The 17,847-nt window shown below is 40.2% G+C and overlaps 1 protein-coding gene across 3 annotated transcripts in view; it reads left to right on the top strand.

Moving 5' to 3' along the window:
* Positions 1–17,847, top strand: part of pcsk5b (proprotein convertase subtilisin/kexin type 5b) — a 337,923-nt gene that overhangs the window by 90,759 nt on the left and 229,317 nt on the right. For all 3 annotated transcript variants that reach the window (XM_078214531.1, XM_078214532.1, XM_078214533.1), the window contains exon 6: positions 14,625–14,713. In XM_078214531.1, the coding sequence (XP_078070657.1) occupies positions 14,625–14,713 (89 nt within the window). The remainder of the gene's footprint in view (positions 1–14,624; positions 14,714–17,847) is intronic.

Below are 17,847 nucleotides of genomic sequence, written 5' to 3'. Positions count from 1 at the left end.
CTGTCTCAAAGAGATACAAAAAATCAAATGGTTGATTAAGCTGACAAAGTCACATTTTGCTTGGGATATTTGTTTTGTAGATCACAGAACAGCCATAAATCGAGAGAAAGATGGTGAAGTGTTGCTCCGATAATGAGAGAGGTTCAAGAATTCTTGTCAGACCCATTGCATTTGCAGTATTCACGTAGCTGTCCGTCTAACTGTAAACATTAATTATCTAAGATTATAGTGTTTAAATTTAGTTTATATATTCAATTTAGTCAGCTACAAAACATTGCAGCATATTCCCTTTTTGGCAATGAGTGGGCACAAAATATTTTAAAGAACCAACTAGGATAACACAGGGAAAGAAAAATACTTTTCCTAAAGCAAATTAAAGTAAGCTGAATACATTGCTGATGTAAGGAGTTGCATTTGGAATCTCCCTTTACCCTCTTGATGAAATCAGTGTTTATAACTCCACGGTGGTCTTGTATATAAGAAAGAAAATAAGGCCTCTACCCAGCTCATTCCCACCCCTATTTTGTTTCTGTCTTTCAAATTATTTCAAACGTCATAAGTTCCCTTGGAATATTTTAAAAAGATATCTCATGAACATGCTTTGAAAGGGCACTGGCAACAGAGTGAGGTAGGCTGACCGTGACTGTATTAACCCGCAGTTGCAATTTCTCATGTTAAGATTCACACTTGCATCAGCATTTGTAGGAGCTCTTTATTGCAAGGCAGGGAGCTCTGTCATGGAAGTATAGTGTGGGAGTTGTGGAGAATCTGACATTGAAGTATTGCAGCGCTTGTGTAGACTCTCAATTATAGAGGGCAAAAATAACTTATTTTCTCATAGGACCCTGATATCAACATTGTTGCCCATAACCCTGTCAGCTGCTAACTGAAGTTACCAACAACTGTTGCCTTTCTGCCTTGTTTAGCCATTCTCCACATTAACAGCAGGACGTTTGCACAAAGGAAAGTTCTAATGACATTTCCTCCCATGCAGCTGCTGGCATCACGTTTTGAAACTAGCTGTTTGTTTAGATCAAATTGCTGGCAGAATAGATCTATTTGAGGCCAATACATGATTGTGAGTTTAATAATCCACCAGTAGAGAATTTTCACAATGCTAGCTGGCCACATCTGGTGAGGCGTGAAGGTTGGCTCACTTGGCACGATACACTGTGTTCTCCAAGAGAAAGTATTAAATCTTGAAGGGCACGCGAGTGCTTGTGTGCTGCTTGTGAGCTGTTCAGCCTTCCTCTCTAAAGGCAATATCTCATTTCATTGTCTCGGTCACCCTCCCTCCCCACACCAAATGGAGAAAAGATGATTTCCACAAATGAATGCTCAAATTGTTTCACGCTCTGGGACAAATTTAAAAGCTGTTTTGTGGTTCTGTGTTCCTTGCACAGACAATTGAAACCTTTTAAAGTGAATGTAAAACCTTTAGTGGTTTGATTCACCAACTCTTCTCCCATCCCTGAGAGAGAACGCAGAGTAAAGTGCCTCTAAGTAGAATCATATTCAGTAGAGTACTTATTGTTTTGAGAGGATAGGATGGAATGAAAAGCCCTTTACTCCATTTTATTCTTTTGGGGAAGTAGGGGGGGATTTTGATCTTGAGAGATTTTTGTGCAGTTGTGGGCATTAGCAAGTTTATGTAATGAGGTCCGATGCAAAATAGGCCGGAATTTTACTGGCCAGCTGCCATGGGAATTAGAGCAGGCGAGGGGCAGGCTGTGGAAAAGTCCGTTGACCTCAGTTGGGACTTTACGGTTTCGGGATGAGCAGGACTCTAAAATCCCGCCCATAATGTCAGATTGTCACATGTAATCTGGGCTTGACATTTCAGTTCAATTGTGCTGTTCTGTCTACCTTTCTAAAGGTTAGAGGTGGAGACTCTTGGTCTGGTAATTGATGGTAATCTTGTAATCTACTTTTTCAGTACAATTCCCCTGCTATGAGCGTAACTGGCACAAAAGTTCACAAATTGTGGTCAGCAATTAAATTTTGAAATACTCCTAATTGAAGTGATTCAGTGCTGATCTTGCATCAGGTGATATGCAAATGAATTTAAGGAGAAAGAGGAACCATTTTATAACAGATGCAATTTCGTGCCCAGAATGGCCAATTGTATCCAAGTGGAAACTCAACGTTTCAGAGTGTCAGATGTTACTCCATTCTGGTGTAGAGATGATTTAACCTAGGGCTGAACAAAAGCAAGTGAAGCTCATGAAATCATGGCAATATCAATTCGAAAAATGAATGAAGACAGGTGCCCAGAAACTAGAAGTGGAGACCCTTGGTCTTGCAACTGGTTATCAGACTAAGAGAAATCTTGGGTAGGTGACATCAAGTAATGAAAGCCAGGTTATTTAAATTGAGTAAAAACAGTAAGAACGATACTTCTGTAATCGGCTACATTCTGGTGAATTGTCTATTATTGACAACATGTTGGAATCAGCCCTGGCTCAAGAAGAAATGGAGAAGATTGAACTAGAAGTAGTATTAGGTGCGCTTGTAAATGAGGTGTCAACCTGCAAAAGTTCCAGCAGTGGACCACATGCATATTGAATATGGGACAAAGCATGCCATAGACAACTCGGTGATCCCACAGCCAGTGGATCAGGTCAAAGCTCTAGTCTGGCCACATTCAATTGTGAATGGTGGTGAATGATTAAACAACTAATGGGATGGGGACAGGCTCTGTGTACATCCCCATCATAAATAATGGCAGAGCTCAGCTTGTCAGTGTGAATGACAAGGTTGATGAGCATTTACAGCAGTCAGAAATGTTGAGTTGATAATCCAATTTTGCCTTTTTCTGAGGTTGCTACCATCACAGAAACCAGACCTCAGCTAATTCTGATCACTCCACATAAGGCCATAAAACACCTCAAACTGAGTGCAGCAAAGAATCCTTGGCTATAGTACTGAAGACTTGTGCTGTAGAACGAGTCGCTCCTATACTTAGGTTTTTCATTAAGGCTGCAATGTTGGCATCCTGACAAAATGGATGATTTAATCTCTCCAATTACTGTCCCATCGATCTTTCCTTGATCATCAGTGAATTGATGGAAGGTGTAATTGACAGAGCTATCATGTGACACTTATTCAGCAGTAACTTGCTCACTGATATTCAGTTTGCGTACTGCCAGGACTACTTGGCTCCAGACCTCATTACAGCCTTGTTCCAAAAAGGACAAAAGAGCTGAGTTTCCTAGGTGAAATGAGTGTGACTAACTTTGACAGTCAGTTTAGTATGAGACCAAACAAGGGAGCCCAAGTAAAATTAACATCGGTGGGAATCAGGCAGAAAACACTGGTTGGATTTACACCCAGAACAAAGGAAGATGGTTGTGCATGTTGGAGACCAATCATAGAAAATAGAAGCATGGGTAGGCCATTCAGCCCTTTGAACCTGCTCCGCCATTCACTATGACCATGGCTGATCATCAAATTCAATACCTTAATCTTGCCTTCCCCCATATCCCTTGATCTCTTTAGCTATAAGGGCTATAGAAATATCCATGGAGGAATTCATCAGGGTAGTGCATTCAGCCCAACTGTTTAATCAATATCCTTCTCTTCTTCTGAAATCAGAGTGGGATATCTGCTGATAATTGCACAATGCACTGTTCGATCCATAACTCCTGCCTAATGAAGCAGATTGTGCGCACTTACAGCAAGACCTGGACAATACTTAAGCTTGGGTTGATTTGAGTGGCAAGTAACATTTGTGGCAGGTAATGATGGCCTCCAGCAAGGGAAGTTTTACACCAGACATGGCCTACAGTGGTTCAATAAGGTGAATAACCGCCACTTCTTTAAGGGCAATTAGAGATGGACAATACGCCCATTAACAAATAATTAAAAAAACTCAACTGTTGACTGTGCTCCCTAATATAATCCCTAAGTCACTGTCTCCAATTTCTTGGTATGTCCATCTCCCTGGGGCTATTGAGCAGCTATTCATTAAGTTTTCTCTCGGTTAGGAGATGCAATTGACAGATGCAATTGGAGCATTGTGTGTTTTGGAAAGCAAAGGAAAAACTTGAGGTTGAGCCAGCCCATAACAAGCTTCTAGAAATGAACGACAGTGGACAGAGTATTCTGCTCTTGCTGATGGCGAGGTTGGCGGTGGAATGGGCATGTCATTGGCCAAAGAGTTAGGCTTTTGATGAATGTCTTGAAGTACAGCCAGTAATTTTGGAGCAATTAAAATCTAGGATGCTCGAGAGAACAGAACTGGATGAGTGCAGAAATCTTGGAGGGTTGTGGTGCTGGGTGACATTACAGTGGTTAAGAGAGTTACGGAGCAAAGTGGGGGAGGGCTGCTGACGATTGTTCTGTTGGCTAGGGATTAGGGTTTGTAACAGAGACCAAATATAATGGCTTCAGCCACCGGTGATATTTCTGGTTATCCAGTACTTGATGTCAGACAAGTAGATTGATAACTTGAAGACAGTGGAAGAATAGAGGGAGGCGGTGGTGAGGTAAGAATCTGTTTTTCTCCTCAGATGCTGCCTTACTTCCTGAGTATTTCCAGAAATTTTGTTTTTATTTCATATTTCGAGCATCTACAATATTTTGCTTTTGTGGTGGGGATGGGTTTTGTCAGCTTGAGAGTATAGGCAGCATAGCATGTAGGTACATAAGACCTTTTTCTTAGCAATGATTTAATAAGGAATTAGTATTGTAAAGATAAATGATGAAGGAAAAGTGCAGACTTATGTGACCCAGACTGCTTGTTTTCATGCTTCCATTGCATTGGCTAAATTGGTAGTTGACCCGTTGATTCGGTGGTAAATTGGATGTAACCCATATTCAACTATGCATGTAAACGCAAGCTGAAATAAGACCTTTTCATGTGTAAGTTTGTTAGCTTTTTGTATCATTTCAATGGAATAGCTTAATTTAAATTACTAGATACATTTTGAACTCCAGGTATTTTTAATAATCAGACGTAGAATATATTTATAATAATTAGAAGATGCCAGAATTACCTCTGATACTGCCATCTAGTGTTTGTATAGAATTTACAGCACAGAACTGAACCATTCGGCCAGCTGGTCTATGCTAGTATTTATACACCACATCAGCCTTTTCCCATTCTAATTGCCTCTTCCCACCCAGCCTCTGTATCCTTCTAAATTCCTCTTTGTATCAGCATCAAGTCTCATCTTATTGACTGTAAACAAAAGAAAAATTGGTAAATGCATCTTAGCTTCACACATTGTTTATTTGCTTGATATTAACCAGTTAATTTTTTTTTAATCTATTAAAATGTTCAGCTATGATTGGAAAATTTACGTGGCAGAAATTGTATAAATGGATTTTTTTTTCTCATTGGAATAGCAAACATATAGGCACCACCTTATCCTGGTTTTGGGGGTGTGCTGAGAACAGTGGAGAAGCAGTCCTTCTGTTGAGATTGTAAATTTGATTGCAAAGAATGTTTCTGTGCTATGTGTAATGCAGTTACATGTGTTACTTTATAAATCTATTTGCTTATTGGCACTACAATCCACAGAGCGCATCTTCTCCCAGTGATAATTCTGATCCATTTCTAACGTTTGTTGTATATAGCCAATAAAATCATCTTGATGAGAGGAATATCCTCCAATGCACACCTCCCCTTCTGTGACAAATCATTTTACCTAAATTCAGAAACAAAATTTTACCTGGTTTTGTTCGCTAAATGTTAAAGCAAATACAGTTAATGAATTTAACAAGATCTCTCACTCAACTGGTCTACATATAGACCCTTCCTACTGAGAGGAAATATTTGCTGTTAGGAGGGCCAGGTAATTCTGAAATTTACTTTGCTCTGTTATTAAGTGATTCCATAACTGGTACATTGGAAATGTTGGCTGGAATTCTCTGACCTCGTTGGTGGCATCTGCTCAATAGGTGAAGATAAGCATAATAATGCATCAGTGTTAGCGTGACACTCTGATCCTATCTGATGATGATAAAGTATCAGTGACCATCTTTGCAATTGACTAGCAACTATCGATGGTATGCCTTTATACAGCCCAAAAAGTAATAGTTAAGGGTTGATGATCAGCCAATAATATAAAATGACGACCATATAAATAATGATGAAACCTTCATACATTAAAAATTATGCTTGTGGCCTCTTTTTCTTGCTGAGTACAGTTAGATTCAGCACTAGTCAGAGTACATGAAGCAAAGGCTAATGGTAGTTTTTCTCCTGAAGGCATAATATGTGAAATGACTGTTCTACTCAAAAGGGTGAAGCATTGCAAGCAAGCAGTAATGGTAGCTTCAGATTAAAATGAACCAGTGCATCAGACTTCTGCAAAGCATCTTTGGCATCCTTATATGCTTTCTCACATTACCATTTCCATGACTGTTTCACACATAATAAATTATGCAATCGCTTCAATAATGTAGCTAAGTTAGGAACAAATTTGCCATAATTTATAAATCCTAGAAAGGGCCTCCATTGCATCATATTCTTCAGACGTGGTGCTTCTAAAATCAAGTCCATCTTTTTAGGTGCTTTATGTAGGCTTTTACTATCAATAATGTGTCCCAAATACTGGACTGATGTCTGGAAGAAGCCGCACTTTTCTTTCTTGATATGTACTACATGTGTTTGAAGTGTTGCTTCTAAATTATTCAAGCGCTCTTGTTCACTGGACCCTGTAATTAGAATATCATCAGTACAACATTGTACACCAGAGAGACAACTTAAAATCTGATCCCATCGATCTTTGGAATAGGGCTGGTGTGGATATTATTCCAAAAGTCAATCTTTATAACGAAAAAGACCTTTGAGTAATGATTGTAAGCAATGGTTGAGATTCAGCGACTACATGCATCTGTAAATATGTCTGTGAAAGATCAATCTTGCTGAGTATCTGCCCACCTGATAACCCAGCACACAAATCTTCATTTAAAGAAAGTGGATATTGATCAATACTGTACTTATAGTTGTTTTAAAATCACCACAAATACAAACAGAACCACCTGGTTTCACAGAGATATGATGGGGGTAGCCCAATCACTCATCGCAAGTATTAACAAGTCATACTAACTCTTCATCAACCTTGGGATGAGTTGCAAATGGCACAGCTCTTGCCTTGAGATTTTTTGGTTGACCATCAGCCTTTATCTTGAGTTTTACTTTAATTCCCTTCTTTGAGCCAAGTGTCTCTTTGAATACACGCTTGTATTTATCCAGAAGGTACCATAAGTCTGTTTTGACATCAACCAGTCTGTTGACAGCACTCCAGTTAAGCTTGATCTTCTCCAACCATGATCTCCCAAGTAGAGTTTTAAAATTAACATGGACCACAAGGAGAAGTAACTCTACATTGATCATGATGTAACCTTTTAATGGCACAATCTCTTTCTACTATGTCCTTAAAATCACGTCAGCTGGTTTCAAAGGAAGGTGCTTCAGCTTTGGTTGGTATGTAGTCTCTGGAATTAAACTACAGCAGCATCTGTATCAACCTCCGTCCTAATAGGTTGTCAACTTAACTTCGGAATCACCCAGAAACCACGTGCTGTATAGATAAGATGTTCAGTTGGAACTCATCATTTTTCTAGACATTCTCTTTTTCACAGCCATAATTCTTCGATGTTGTACATTCTTTTTGTAGAATGCAACTTGTTCTTCTTGGAGGTACCTAGATTATTCTTCTGAATATTCTTCTTGGGGGAAACTGGTCTAGCCCAACAAGCCTTTGCAATGCAATCCAGTTTGCTGCACTACTTGCATTGACAATCCTTGCTCCAGCATTCACTTGCTGAATGGCCCATTTTGAAACATCTATGACATGCTTGTTGCTGTTTCGACTTATGGGCAACTCCCAACTTGTGAATCTTCATTCCTGCACCAAATTGTGAAGCCTCTTTAGCAGCCAGAAACTGCAATTTTTTAAAGCCAAAGCATGTTCAGTAAGCAATCTTCTTTGGATAGCTTCATTTTGGAGACCACAAACTAGACAATCGTGAAGAGTATTTTCTAATAACTCACCAAATTCACAATGTTGTGCCAGTCTTTTGAGGGTTGCCACAAACTGAGCAATGCTTTTGCCTTCCACTTGATTCTTTCAGTGGAACCGCAACTGTTCCACGATGATTAAATGCTTTGGAGAGGATCTTTGTCAAGTCACCGTAAGTTTTGGTTCCTGGCTTTGCTGGATGAACCAAGTTCCAGAGCAAATTGAAGATCTTTCTATTCTACTGAAGAAAACTGGTACGAGCAACTCGTTTGCAATTTTATTTGCTTTGATAGAGTACTGAAAATGCTTGCATAGGGACTCCATGATTCATTTTCTTCATTGAAAGGGCCCATGGATCCTAATTCACCCACCATTTTTCTTGCAGGCACAAGTGACTTGAGGCTACTCAAAATATCTTTTTTATACTGTCTTCCCAGGACTCCCCTTTCACTCTGGAGACCATTGACTTGATGCATTTTTTTTTCAAATGACCCCAGCTATACAGCAAAGCATCCCTCTTTTCAAATATGTCAGATACTGCCTGCAATCTCGCCCTTCTCTGATTGGGTTGAAAAAACCCTCTTTTAAAACTACACAGAGCGTTTTTCTTATTTAGTCTTGGCACTTTAATCGTTAATCCTGTGGCTTCTCCCCAGCCTTTTAATATTCAAAGTATAAGGACCTACTATTTATTTTTCTTCTACTTAGGATCTTTTCTCATTCTCAATGAAACAAAATCCAGACTCATTGCCAATTTTATTTTTGTAATGCCCTAATTGTGTTAGTGGTTGAGAGTGTTAACAAAAAGAAATGTGGTTTGCAAACACAGATTCAAACTAACAGCAACAAATTTATCCAAAGAGCTCTGGCCTGTACAGAGTACAAACTGAAAGTAAAACTGCAGCCTGTTCTACACCCCAATGCATCACCATCAAATCATGTGATCAGCTCTTGAAGCAATCTACAACTACTTAAATATGTAACACCAGTTAACTCTTGTTTCTTTCTTCCCAAAGTCAGTAAGACCTGCCGAATATTTCCCGCACTTTCTGTTTTTACCCAAGTCTTGGTGTCTTGCTTTAGTGATCTCCGTAAGAATGGTAATATTTGTGCTACAATTTCTCTGTGGCCCTGCAGCAGGTAGGGTGGGAACTCTGAGAGTTCTAATCATCTGTGTGTGTATCCATCCATGTCCATAATTCTTGTGACAAAATGGAGCTGAAGTTGGGCGTTGATGCTCATCTTGCTTGAGCAATCTGCTGACTCTTGCTGTTCACAAATGCACATGACGAATGAACAGTTTAAGAAATGGGAGGGTGGCCAGAGTTGTTGGAATTGAAGGCACCATAGAAGCACAGAATATGTTCCAAATAGAGACAATTCCTTAGAGCAACAGCATATGAGTCAATCACTTGGTTTTAATTTAAATTATAGCATTGCTATGATTTATGTGCAATTTTTGTATTGATTTGTGGAATATTCTTTTTAAATAGAACAATTTGTCCTCGTACTGTAAAATGAAGGGTAAATTGTAAACCAATTGTTCCATACCTGTCACTGATATTTAGGTATATGCACTCTCCCAGTTTCTCACTTCCCATATCCTTCCTTTTCTCTGCTTCCAATGCTGCTTGGAAGGTTACTAAGGCCAATAGTGGCAACTAGATTATAGCTATCACAGAATTAAGCCTGGGTAATCGAGCATTGACCAGACTGATGCTACTGCCCTGGATGGTGGCCATTAATACAATGGACCTGATGTCATCCAGAATATTTTTGTGGATCTTATCAACCTACTTTGAATTAGCATACTTTTAGATTCAGTACTTCTCTCAATTACCTGTTTGATGCGTGAAGCCAGCACCATGTTTGTGTGTAACTAAACCATGCAAGTACTTGGGACTCAGTCCAGATCCATTTCCATGCCTGTCATGTATGGCACGACCATGATTTTTCAGATCCATTGATCTATATGAATAATAATAATTTGACGGTCAAGAAATAAAACATTGTAGATTCTTGGTGAACATTGGATCATTTTATCATGCGCCCTGGTTTGTGCACGAGCAGGCCAAGCAGCATACTGAAATTGTTCATTCCATGATCACTGTTCTCCTAGAGTTCAGTGGTCAGGCCCAAATTAATTGGCCAGGAGTTTTCACTAGAAGCACAATGAACAAATTGCAATTGCACTGAGGTGAAATTGCATTCCAATGTTTGTGAAGATCAATTAACATAGACCTGAACATAAAATCTCATATGAATTAGCACAATAAAGCAGTGTAAGAATAAGAGTACTAAGAAATGGGCCATTTTCAACTTTTTAAACTCATTGATTTCTGCACTAGAGCCAACTAGTAGCTTCAGTTGACTGCTGTTTGCTACGGGTTTACCCTTATTAACCCTGGATTAATGCAACCACGATTATACAAAGTCCTGGGTAGACCACACCCAGAGCAGTGTTGGGCACTTTCAGGAAGACTTTGGAGAGGATGTGCAGTAAAGATTAATCAGAATGATACCTGGACTCCAAAGGTTAAGTCATAGGAAGAGATAACAAAAACAAGGGCTGTATTTCCTGGAATTTAAAAAGGTTGATCAAAGTTTCAAAAATCAATGAGAACTGATAAGGTGATTGGCAAGATACTGGCTGCGGAGTCTCGAACTAGGGGGCATAGTCTAAAACTTAGAAACAGACCTTTTCAGAAGTGAAATTAGAAAACACCTCTAAAGACGACAAGTGGTAGAAGTTTTGAACAGTTGTCTGCAAATGGCAATTACGAGATTAATTTAAAATTTAAAATCTTAGATCTGTAGATTTTAGTTCCTCAAAGGTATATTGGAGTACAAGGCAATGGTTGGTACTTGGAGTTACATCACAGATCAGCCCTGATCCTTTTGAATGGTGGGTGGAACAGACTTGAGAGGCTAGGTAGCCTCCCATGTACCTAAATGTTCATCTGAGAATCTATGTGGCCTTCTCGAATGATCGGAATTGGTGTAAACTTCCTTTTTTGACCTAACCTGTGTAGCTATGTGATTGTGGACTAGTTTGTGAGAGGAATTTGGATAAGAACATAGAAAAACTACAGCACAATACAGGCCCTTCAGCCCACAAAGTTGTGCCGAACATGTCCCTACCTTAGCGATTACTAGGCTTACCTATAACCCTCTATCTTACTAAGTTCCATGTACTTACCTAAAAGTCTCTTAAAAGACCCTATCGAATCCGCATCCACCACCGTTGCTGGCCGCCCATTCCACGCACCCACCACCCTCTGAGTGAAAAACTTACCCCTAACATCTCCTCTGTACCTACTCCCCAGCACCTTAAACCTGTGTCCTCGTGTGGCAACCATTTCAGCCCTGGGAAAAAGCCTCTGACTATCCACTCGATCAATACCTCTCAACATCTTATACACCTCTATCAGGTCACCCCTCATCCTTCGTCTCTCCAAGGAGATAAGCTTAAAGAAAAGCAGATATTTGGATGTAATGTAGTTATGGGCACAACTTACATTTAAAATTCTGATTTCTTTTGTGCTATTTGATTTTTGCTCAGATTAAGGGGTTTTCTGTCAATCTTGTAGATACAGCACTATGTGTATTTGGTCCCATAATCAAATCTCCCCTTAGTGATGCCACAACAGCTGATCAAAATAAAAGGAGTTTTGGATAGTGAGAAGATTGTTCAGCTGCATTTACTTTTTTAACGGCAATGTTCCAGTGAAGCATTCTATATAAAATAAAAGCAAATTACTGCAGATGCTGGAATCTGAAACCGATAGAGAAAATGCTGGAAAATCGCAGTAGGTCTGGCAGCATCTGTAGGAAGAGAAAAGAGCTGATGATTCAAGTCCAGATGACTCTTTGTCAAAGCATTCTATATTGGTTGCACCAAAGCCTTAATCAGTTGCTAGAAGTTGTATTTTGTTCTGGTCACTGCTTTGAAAAATGGAAGCAGTCAAACCTCTAAAGGTCAGGAGGATTTTCAGAACCGTTTTAGCTTGTGTTGCTCTGAAATTGCTCAGTGAAGATTCCAGTCATCTCAGCTGACAAAAGCTGAACCTATTTAATTTGTGTATGTTGTGGCAACATGTTAACATAGCCCACCCCCAGTGATACTGTTCATTGGATGTTGGATGCATGATGTATTGTAAAGAAAGAAGCATTATACCCTGCAGTGCAAAATCCATTCAACCGCTGAGGTGCAGCTGTTTCTAATCACATCTCTCTTTTTAAGGTCATAAAATCTAATTGCTGTCAATAGGTACAAACTATTTGCGGTGATTCCTTTTGTGACCCTTTTCTTCTCAGTCAGGTTTCCTATCTGTTCAGGTGTAATATGGTGTTATTCATGAAGGCCCGCCTTCTCACCCTTGCCCCTTGCCTGAGGTGTCGTGATCCTCAGATTAAATCTCCATCAGCCAGTGCTCCACCTCAAAAGGGGAGAGCAGCCTATGGTCATTTGGGACTATGCTGACTTTACCTTTAACATGGTGTTCAGTGAATATGAAGCTGAAGTCAGTTGGCAGTAAGCACAATGTGTACATTGCACAGCAAGTGTAGTAACCGAGCTGAGAAGCCTGTAATGTGTCAGAGGCTTCCGATGTTTTGTAAGGTATCTACTGTTGCTGGGGTTTTTGTCTGTACATGATAACCGATGAGCAAAACACTAATATTTCTCCATTACAATTTAAAAAATCTGTAACAATGTCTATCTGCCGAGAGACAATTACATCAGCTGTCTAATGTAGGATTGCAGTGCAAGAATCAGAGATCGTTTATACGAAGGACAAAGTATGCTAAATATAACAAGGCCAATACATTAGTAATTTTAAAATCTGATTAAAATGGAGGGGTGGGGGGAAACTAGGTGTAAGTTTGAGGCCACTACTTTGTAGACTACAACATGACTAAACTAGTTTTCAAATTAAGGCACAGATTTTGTCCTTCAAAGCCTGACATTATCGACACAGAGTATCAAATCATTACTGGTTTGTGTCCAAACCATCTATCCCAGCAGTGCCTAACTTCTGGGCACGTTGATGATTGTGAAATGTAAGGTTAAGAACTTTGGTCCTGGGAACTGTACAACAGAGCTGGCAAAAGAGAAACTGGAAACGTTGTTCTTCCCACTTAGGATTGAAATTGATTCTGACGTAAACCTTCAACCGAGGTGTATTCCTTTTGGGGGCAGGGATACGCGTGGTATATGAATCTTCCGGGGGGGTGCTGCTGCAATGATGGCGTGCAATGGTGGCAGAGAAATGGAACAAGTGTTTGGGAAAGTGGGAACTAGGCAAATCCAAAAAGCTCACCATTACCACCACCTCAGGTCAACTAAGAGTGACCTTGACAAAAAATGCATCAACATTGTGAATTTTTGTATCTTGATCATCAATTGGGCATGAATGCTACCATTGTTTATCTTGGTAAATTGGAATGGCACAGTATAGTGCAGATCAGTCCACTGCACCAAGCTCCTGGAGACCTCAGATTTAAAAGTATAGATTCAGCTATTATTCTCAAAAACTCCTTACCAGAACAACACAGAAAGAAAAAGGCTTCTGGGAACATCTTAAAACAGACATTTTCTCTCGACCCCTCCACTACCTCTAAACTGTCTGACTGATTATTTGACATTCACTCCTTTTTAAGAGTAGAAATTTCTCCTACCTAAATATTGGGAAGACCAAAACCATTGTCTTCAGTTCCTACCACAAGTGTCATTCCCTCACCATCAACTGCTTCCCTCTCTCTGGAAACCATCTGAGGCTGATCTGTATCATTTACTAAGACTGCCTATTTCAATCTCTGTAACATTGCCTGACTCGATCTGTGCCTCCGTTTATCTGATAATTCAATCTTCTTCAATGTCTTTATTACTGCTAGACTTGACTATTCCAATGCACTCCGAGTCAGCCCCCCACATTCTACCCTCCCTAAACTTGAGGTCATCAAAGTTTCTGCTGCTTTTGTCCCAAGTTGTAGTGGGTCTCATTTCCCTACCACGCCTGTGCTCACTGGTCTACTTTGCAATGCCTCAATTTTAAAGTTCTCATCTTTGTTTTCAAATCCTGCCATGGCCTCGCACCTCTTACCCTACAATTTCCTCCAGCCTCATAATAGTCCCAAGATATTGCGCTCCTCCAATTCTGCTCTTTTTTAATCACTCCACTATTGGTGACCATCCCTTTAGCTACCAAGGCTCGACACCCTGAAATTCTCTTCCCATCTCCATCCCTCTTTCCTCCTTTAGGATATTCCTTAACATCTGCTTTTTTGAGCAAATAGTTGGTCTTGGTCATCTGTCCTAATATTTCCCTTTGTGGCACATAGCAAAGTGCTTAAAAAGGCATGTGGTATTCTCTGCTTTAGAAATACAGGCATACGGTACAAAAGCAAGGAAGCACATACCTCCATGTCTTTCTGTTCCTGTATCCCCTTTTAGAATTGTACTGTTTGGTTTATATTGCCTTGCTACATTCTTCTCCCAAAATGTTCCTACCGCACTCTCTGAATATATCAAGAAAAGCAACGGTTCTCGTTCTGAGCCCAGTGCATACCTTCCTAATTTGTCTGTACTGTTTGGATTTCACCATTTGGTTCCAGTGTGTAATGTGCCTTTTCTTCTATGTTCTTCCACAGGCACGGAACCCGATGTGCAGGGGAGGTGGCTGCTGTTGCAAACAATTCGCACTGCACAATAGGAGTCGCTTACAATGCCAAGATTGGAGGTTTGTGAAATGTTCTCATTCTAAAATGGAACCCATCATGTGTGCAAAGAATGGCCTGTGCTGCATGGTGAGCTGATTCTTTGATTCACCTTTACTCCACTGTGCATTTTTCTGATGGGGATTTAAAGAAAAGCACAAATTTGATGAATGCAAGACGAAGAAAACAAGATAAATGGGTGGGGTATACTTTTTGTTCACCTTTTACTCCAGGATGATGGAATGAAAGCCAAGTGATAAGGCTGTGGTATACAAGTGGATTTGAACAGTCTTCATTTTCTCCACAGTGGATTTGAATTCACAGTGAATTTCTTGTGTGTCCAGGATGGTATTCTGCAACAATATGTCCTAGAACTAACAAGGGGCAAGTCATATTAGATTCATTAGAAGTGAGCTTCAGTTAACAGCCTAATGGGTGTATGAATGTTTAACTAATATTGAAAGGGTGAAACACAAAACGACTACTAAAATGTTTGATTAAGCTTTGGTTGACATTATGGGATGCAATAGATTATGCATAATAAACTAAGCACATCTGATAATGGATAATACAACAGAAGATTAATGTAAGTTGTTTAAAAAGGAATGTAACATGATAGAGATATAGTTTATACCCCCTAAAGGGCAAAAATTCTACTTGCCAATAATGATAACCATGGGCAACAAAAGAGGGAAGAGATAACATAAAACTAAAAGAAAAGGCATACAAATATGCAAAATAAAACACAGATTCTGGTGAATGGGAAAGGTATATAAAGAGCAGCAAAGGATGAAAAAGCAGACTTAAAGACATACAAAAAGGAGTATTAAAATAAACCTCAATCAACACAAAAACGTTTATGAATGTATTAGGAAAGTAGGATGGTCTGAGGCAATGTGGACGTCTTGAAAACTGATGGATAGTGATCAATGGAAATAAGGGGAGGATGAATGTGCTGATTAATCTACTTCATTATTTACAATTGAGGAAGAGATAAGCATGTCAGATATCACAAGGAAACTATTATTAAATCAAGAAAAGGGACTGAAACACAATTAACATAAGCAAGCTGACAGCTTTGAGGTGGCACAGTGGTTAGCATTGCTGCCTCACAGTGCCAGGAACCCGGGTTTGATTCCCAGCTTGGGTCACTGTCTGTGTGGAGTTTGCACTTTCTCCCTCTGTCTGCGTGGGTTTCCCTCTGGGTGCTTGGGTTTCCTCCCACAGTCCAAAGATATGCAGGTTAGGTGCATTGGCCATGCTAAATTCTCTCTCAGTTTACCCGAACAGGTGCCGGAGTGTGGCGACTAGGGGATTTTCACAGTACCTTTATCGCAGTTTGAATGTGACTGATAAATAAACTTTAAACTTTACTTTGAAAAGAATAATAGCATCAAAGAGTGACCATCCTTACAACCAGATAGTTTCCACCCTCGGGTTTTAAATATGCAGGGAAATTGCTGATACCCTGACTACAATTTTCCCAAATAAAAGCAAAGTTCTGCGGGTGCTGGAAATCTGAAATAAAGACACAAAATCCTGGAAAAACACAGCAAGTCTGGCAGCAAGTGTGGAGAGAGAAAGAGTTTAATAATTTGAGTTTGTCTGACTCAGAGTTGAAGAGATGTCAGTAATAGATTTTATACTGAGGAAGATGTGAAGCAGAACAGGAGGTCACGGATAGGTGGGAGCTCAGGAGAGATTTTACAAAGATGTCACGGAAACAAGACAAAAGGAATTGCTAATAGTGTTAAAGACTAACGAAGGTGCTAAAAGTGGCAAAATATGTTAATAGCAGGACAAGGAACAGTGCACTTTGTAAATAAAACATAAGAAAAAGTTACAGGCTAGCCCTGTAGGGGAGAGGGTTGGGGAGAAAAGAAAACCAAAAGATAAAATTGAGGACAGAGTTCATGGTCTGAAGTTGTTGAACACAATGTCAAGTATAGAGGGTTGTATAGTACCTAATTGGAAAGTGAGGTACTGTTCCTCCAGTTAGCATTGGACTTCCCTGGAACATTGCAGCAGTGATGCAATGGCTGAAAAATGGCAAATGGAGTTTAACCCTGATAAATGTGAGGTGATTCATTTTGGTAGGACTAATTTAAATGTGGATTACAGGGTCAAAGGTAGGGTTCTGAAGACTGTGGAGGAACAGAGAGATCTTGGGGTTCATATCCACAGATCTCTAAAGGTTGCCACTCAAGTGGATAGAGCTGTGAAGAAGGCCTATAGTGTGTTAGCTTTTATTAACAGGGGGTTGGAGTTTAAGAGCCGTGGGGTTATGCTGCAACTGTACAGGACCTTAGTGAGACCACATTTGGAATATTGTGTGCAGTTCTGGTCACCTCACTATAGGAAGGATGTGGAAGCACTGGAAAGAGTGCAGAGGAGATTTACCAGGATGCTGCCTGGTTTGGAGGGTAGGTCTTATGAGGAAGCTAGGGCTGTTCTCTCTGGAGCGGAGGAGGCTGAGGGGAGACTTAATAGAGGTTTATAAAATGATGAAGGGGATAGATAGAGTGAACGTTCAAAGACTATTTCCTCGAGTGGATGGAGCTATTACAAGGGGGCATAACTATAGGGTTCGTGGTGGGAGATACAGGAAGGGTATCAGAGGTAGGTTCTTTACGCAGAGAGTGGTTGGGGTGTGGAATGGACTGCCTGCAGTGATAGTGGAGTCAGACACTTTAGGAACATTTAAGCGGTTATTGGATAGGCACACGGAGCACACCAGGATGATAGGGAGTGGGATAGCTTGATCTTGGTTTCAGATAAAGCTCGGCACAACATCGTGGGCCGAAGGGCCTGTTCTGTGCTGTACTGTTCTATGTTCTATGATGTGGAGATGCCGGCGTTGGACTGGGGTAAACACAGTAAGAAGTTTAACAACACCAGGTTAAAGTCCAACAGGTTTATTTGGAGCAGGCCAAGGATGGAAATGTGAGCATGAATTGAAATGGCAAGCATCAGGAACTTTGGGGCCATGTTTGCGGTCTGAGTGAAGGTGTTCCTCAAAGCAATCACCCAGTCTGTAGAGGAGACCACATTGAAACCATAGAAACCCTACAGTACAGAAAGAGGCCATTCGGCCCATCGAGTCTGCACCGACCACAATCCCACCCAGGCCCTACCCCCATATCCCTACATATTTTAC

This window comes from Mustelus asterias, chromosome 6, assembly GCF_964213995.1.
Source record: "Mustelus asterias chromosome 6, sMusAst1.hap1.1, whole genome shotgun sequence".
Lineage (NCBI taxonomy): Eukaryota > Metazoa > Chordata > Chondrichthyes > Carcharhiniformes > Triakidae > Mustelus > Mustelus asterias.
This window is presented reverse-complemented; position numbering and strand designations above follow the sequence as displayed.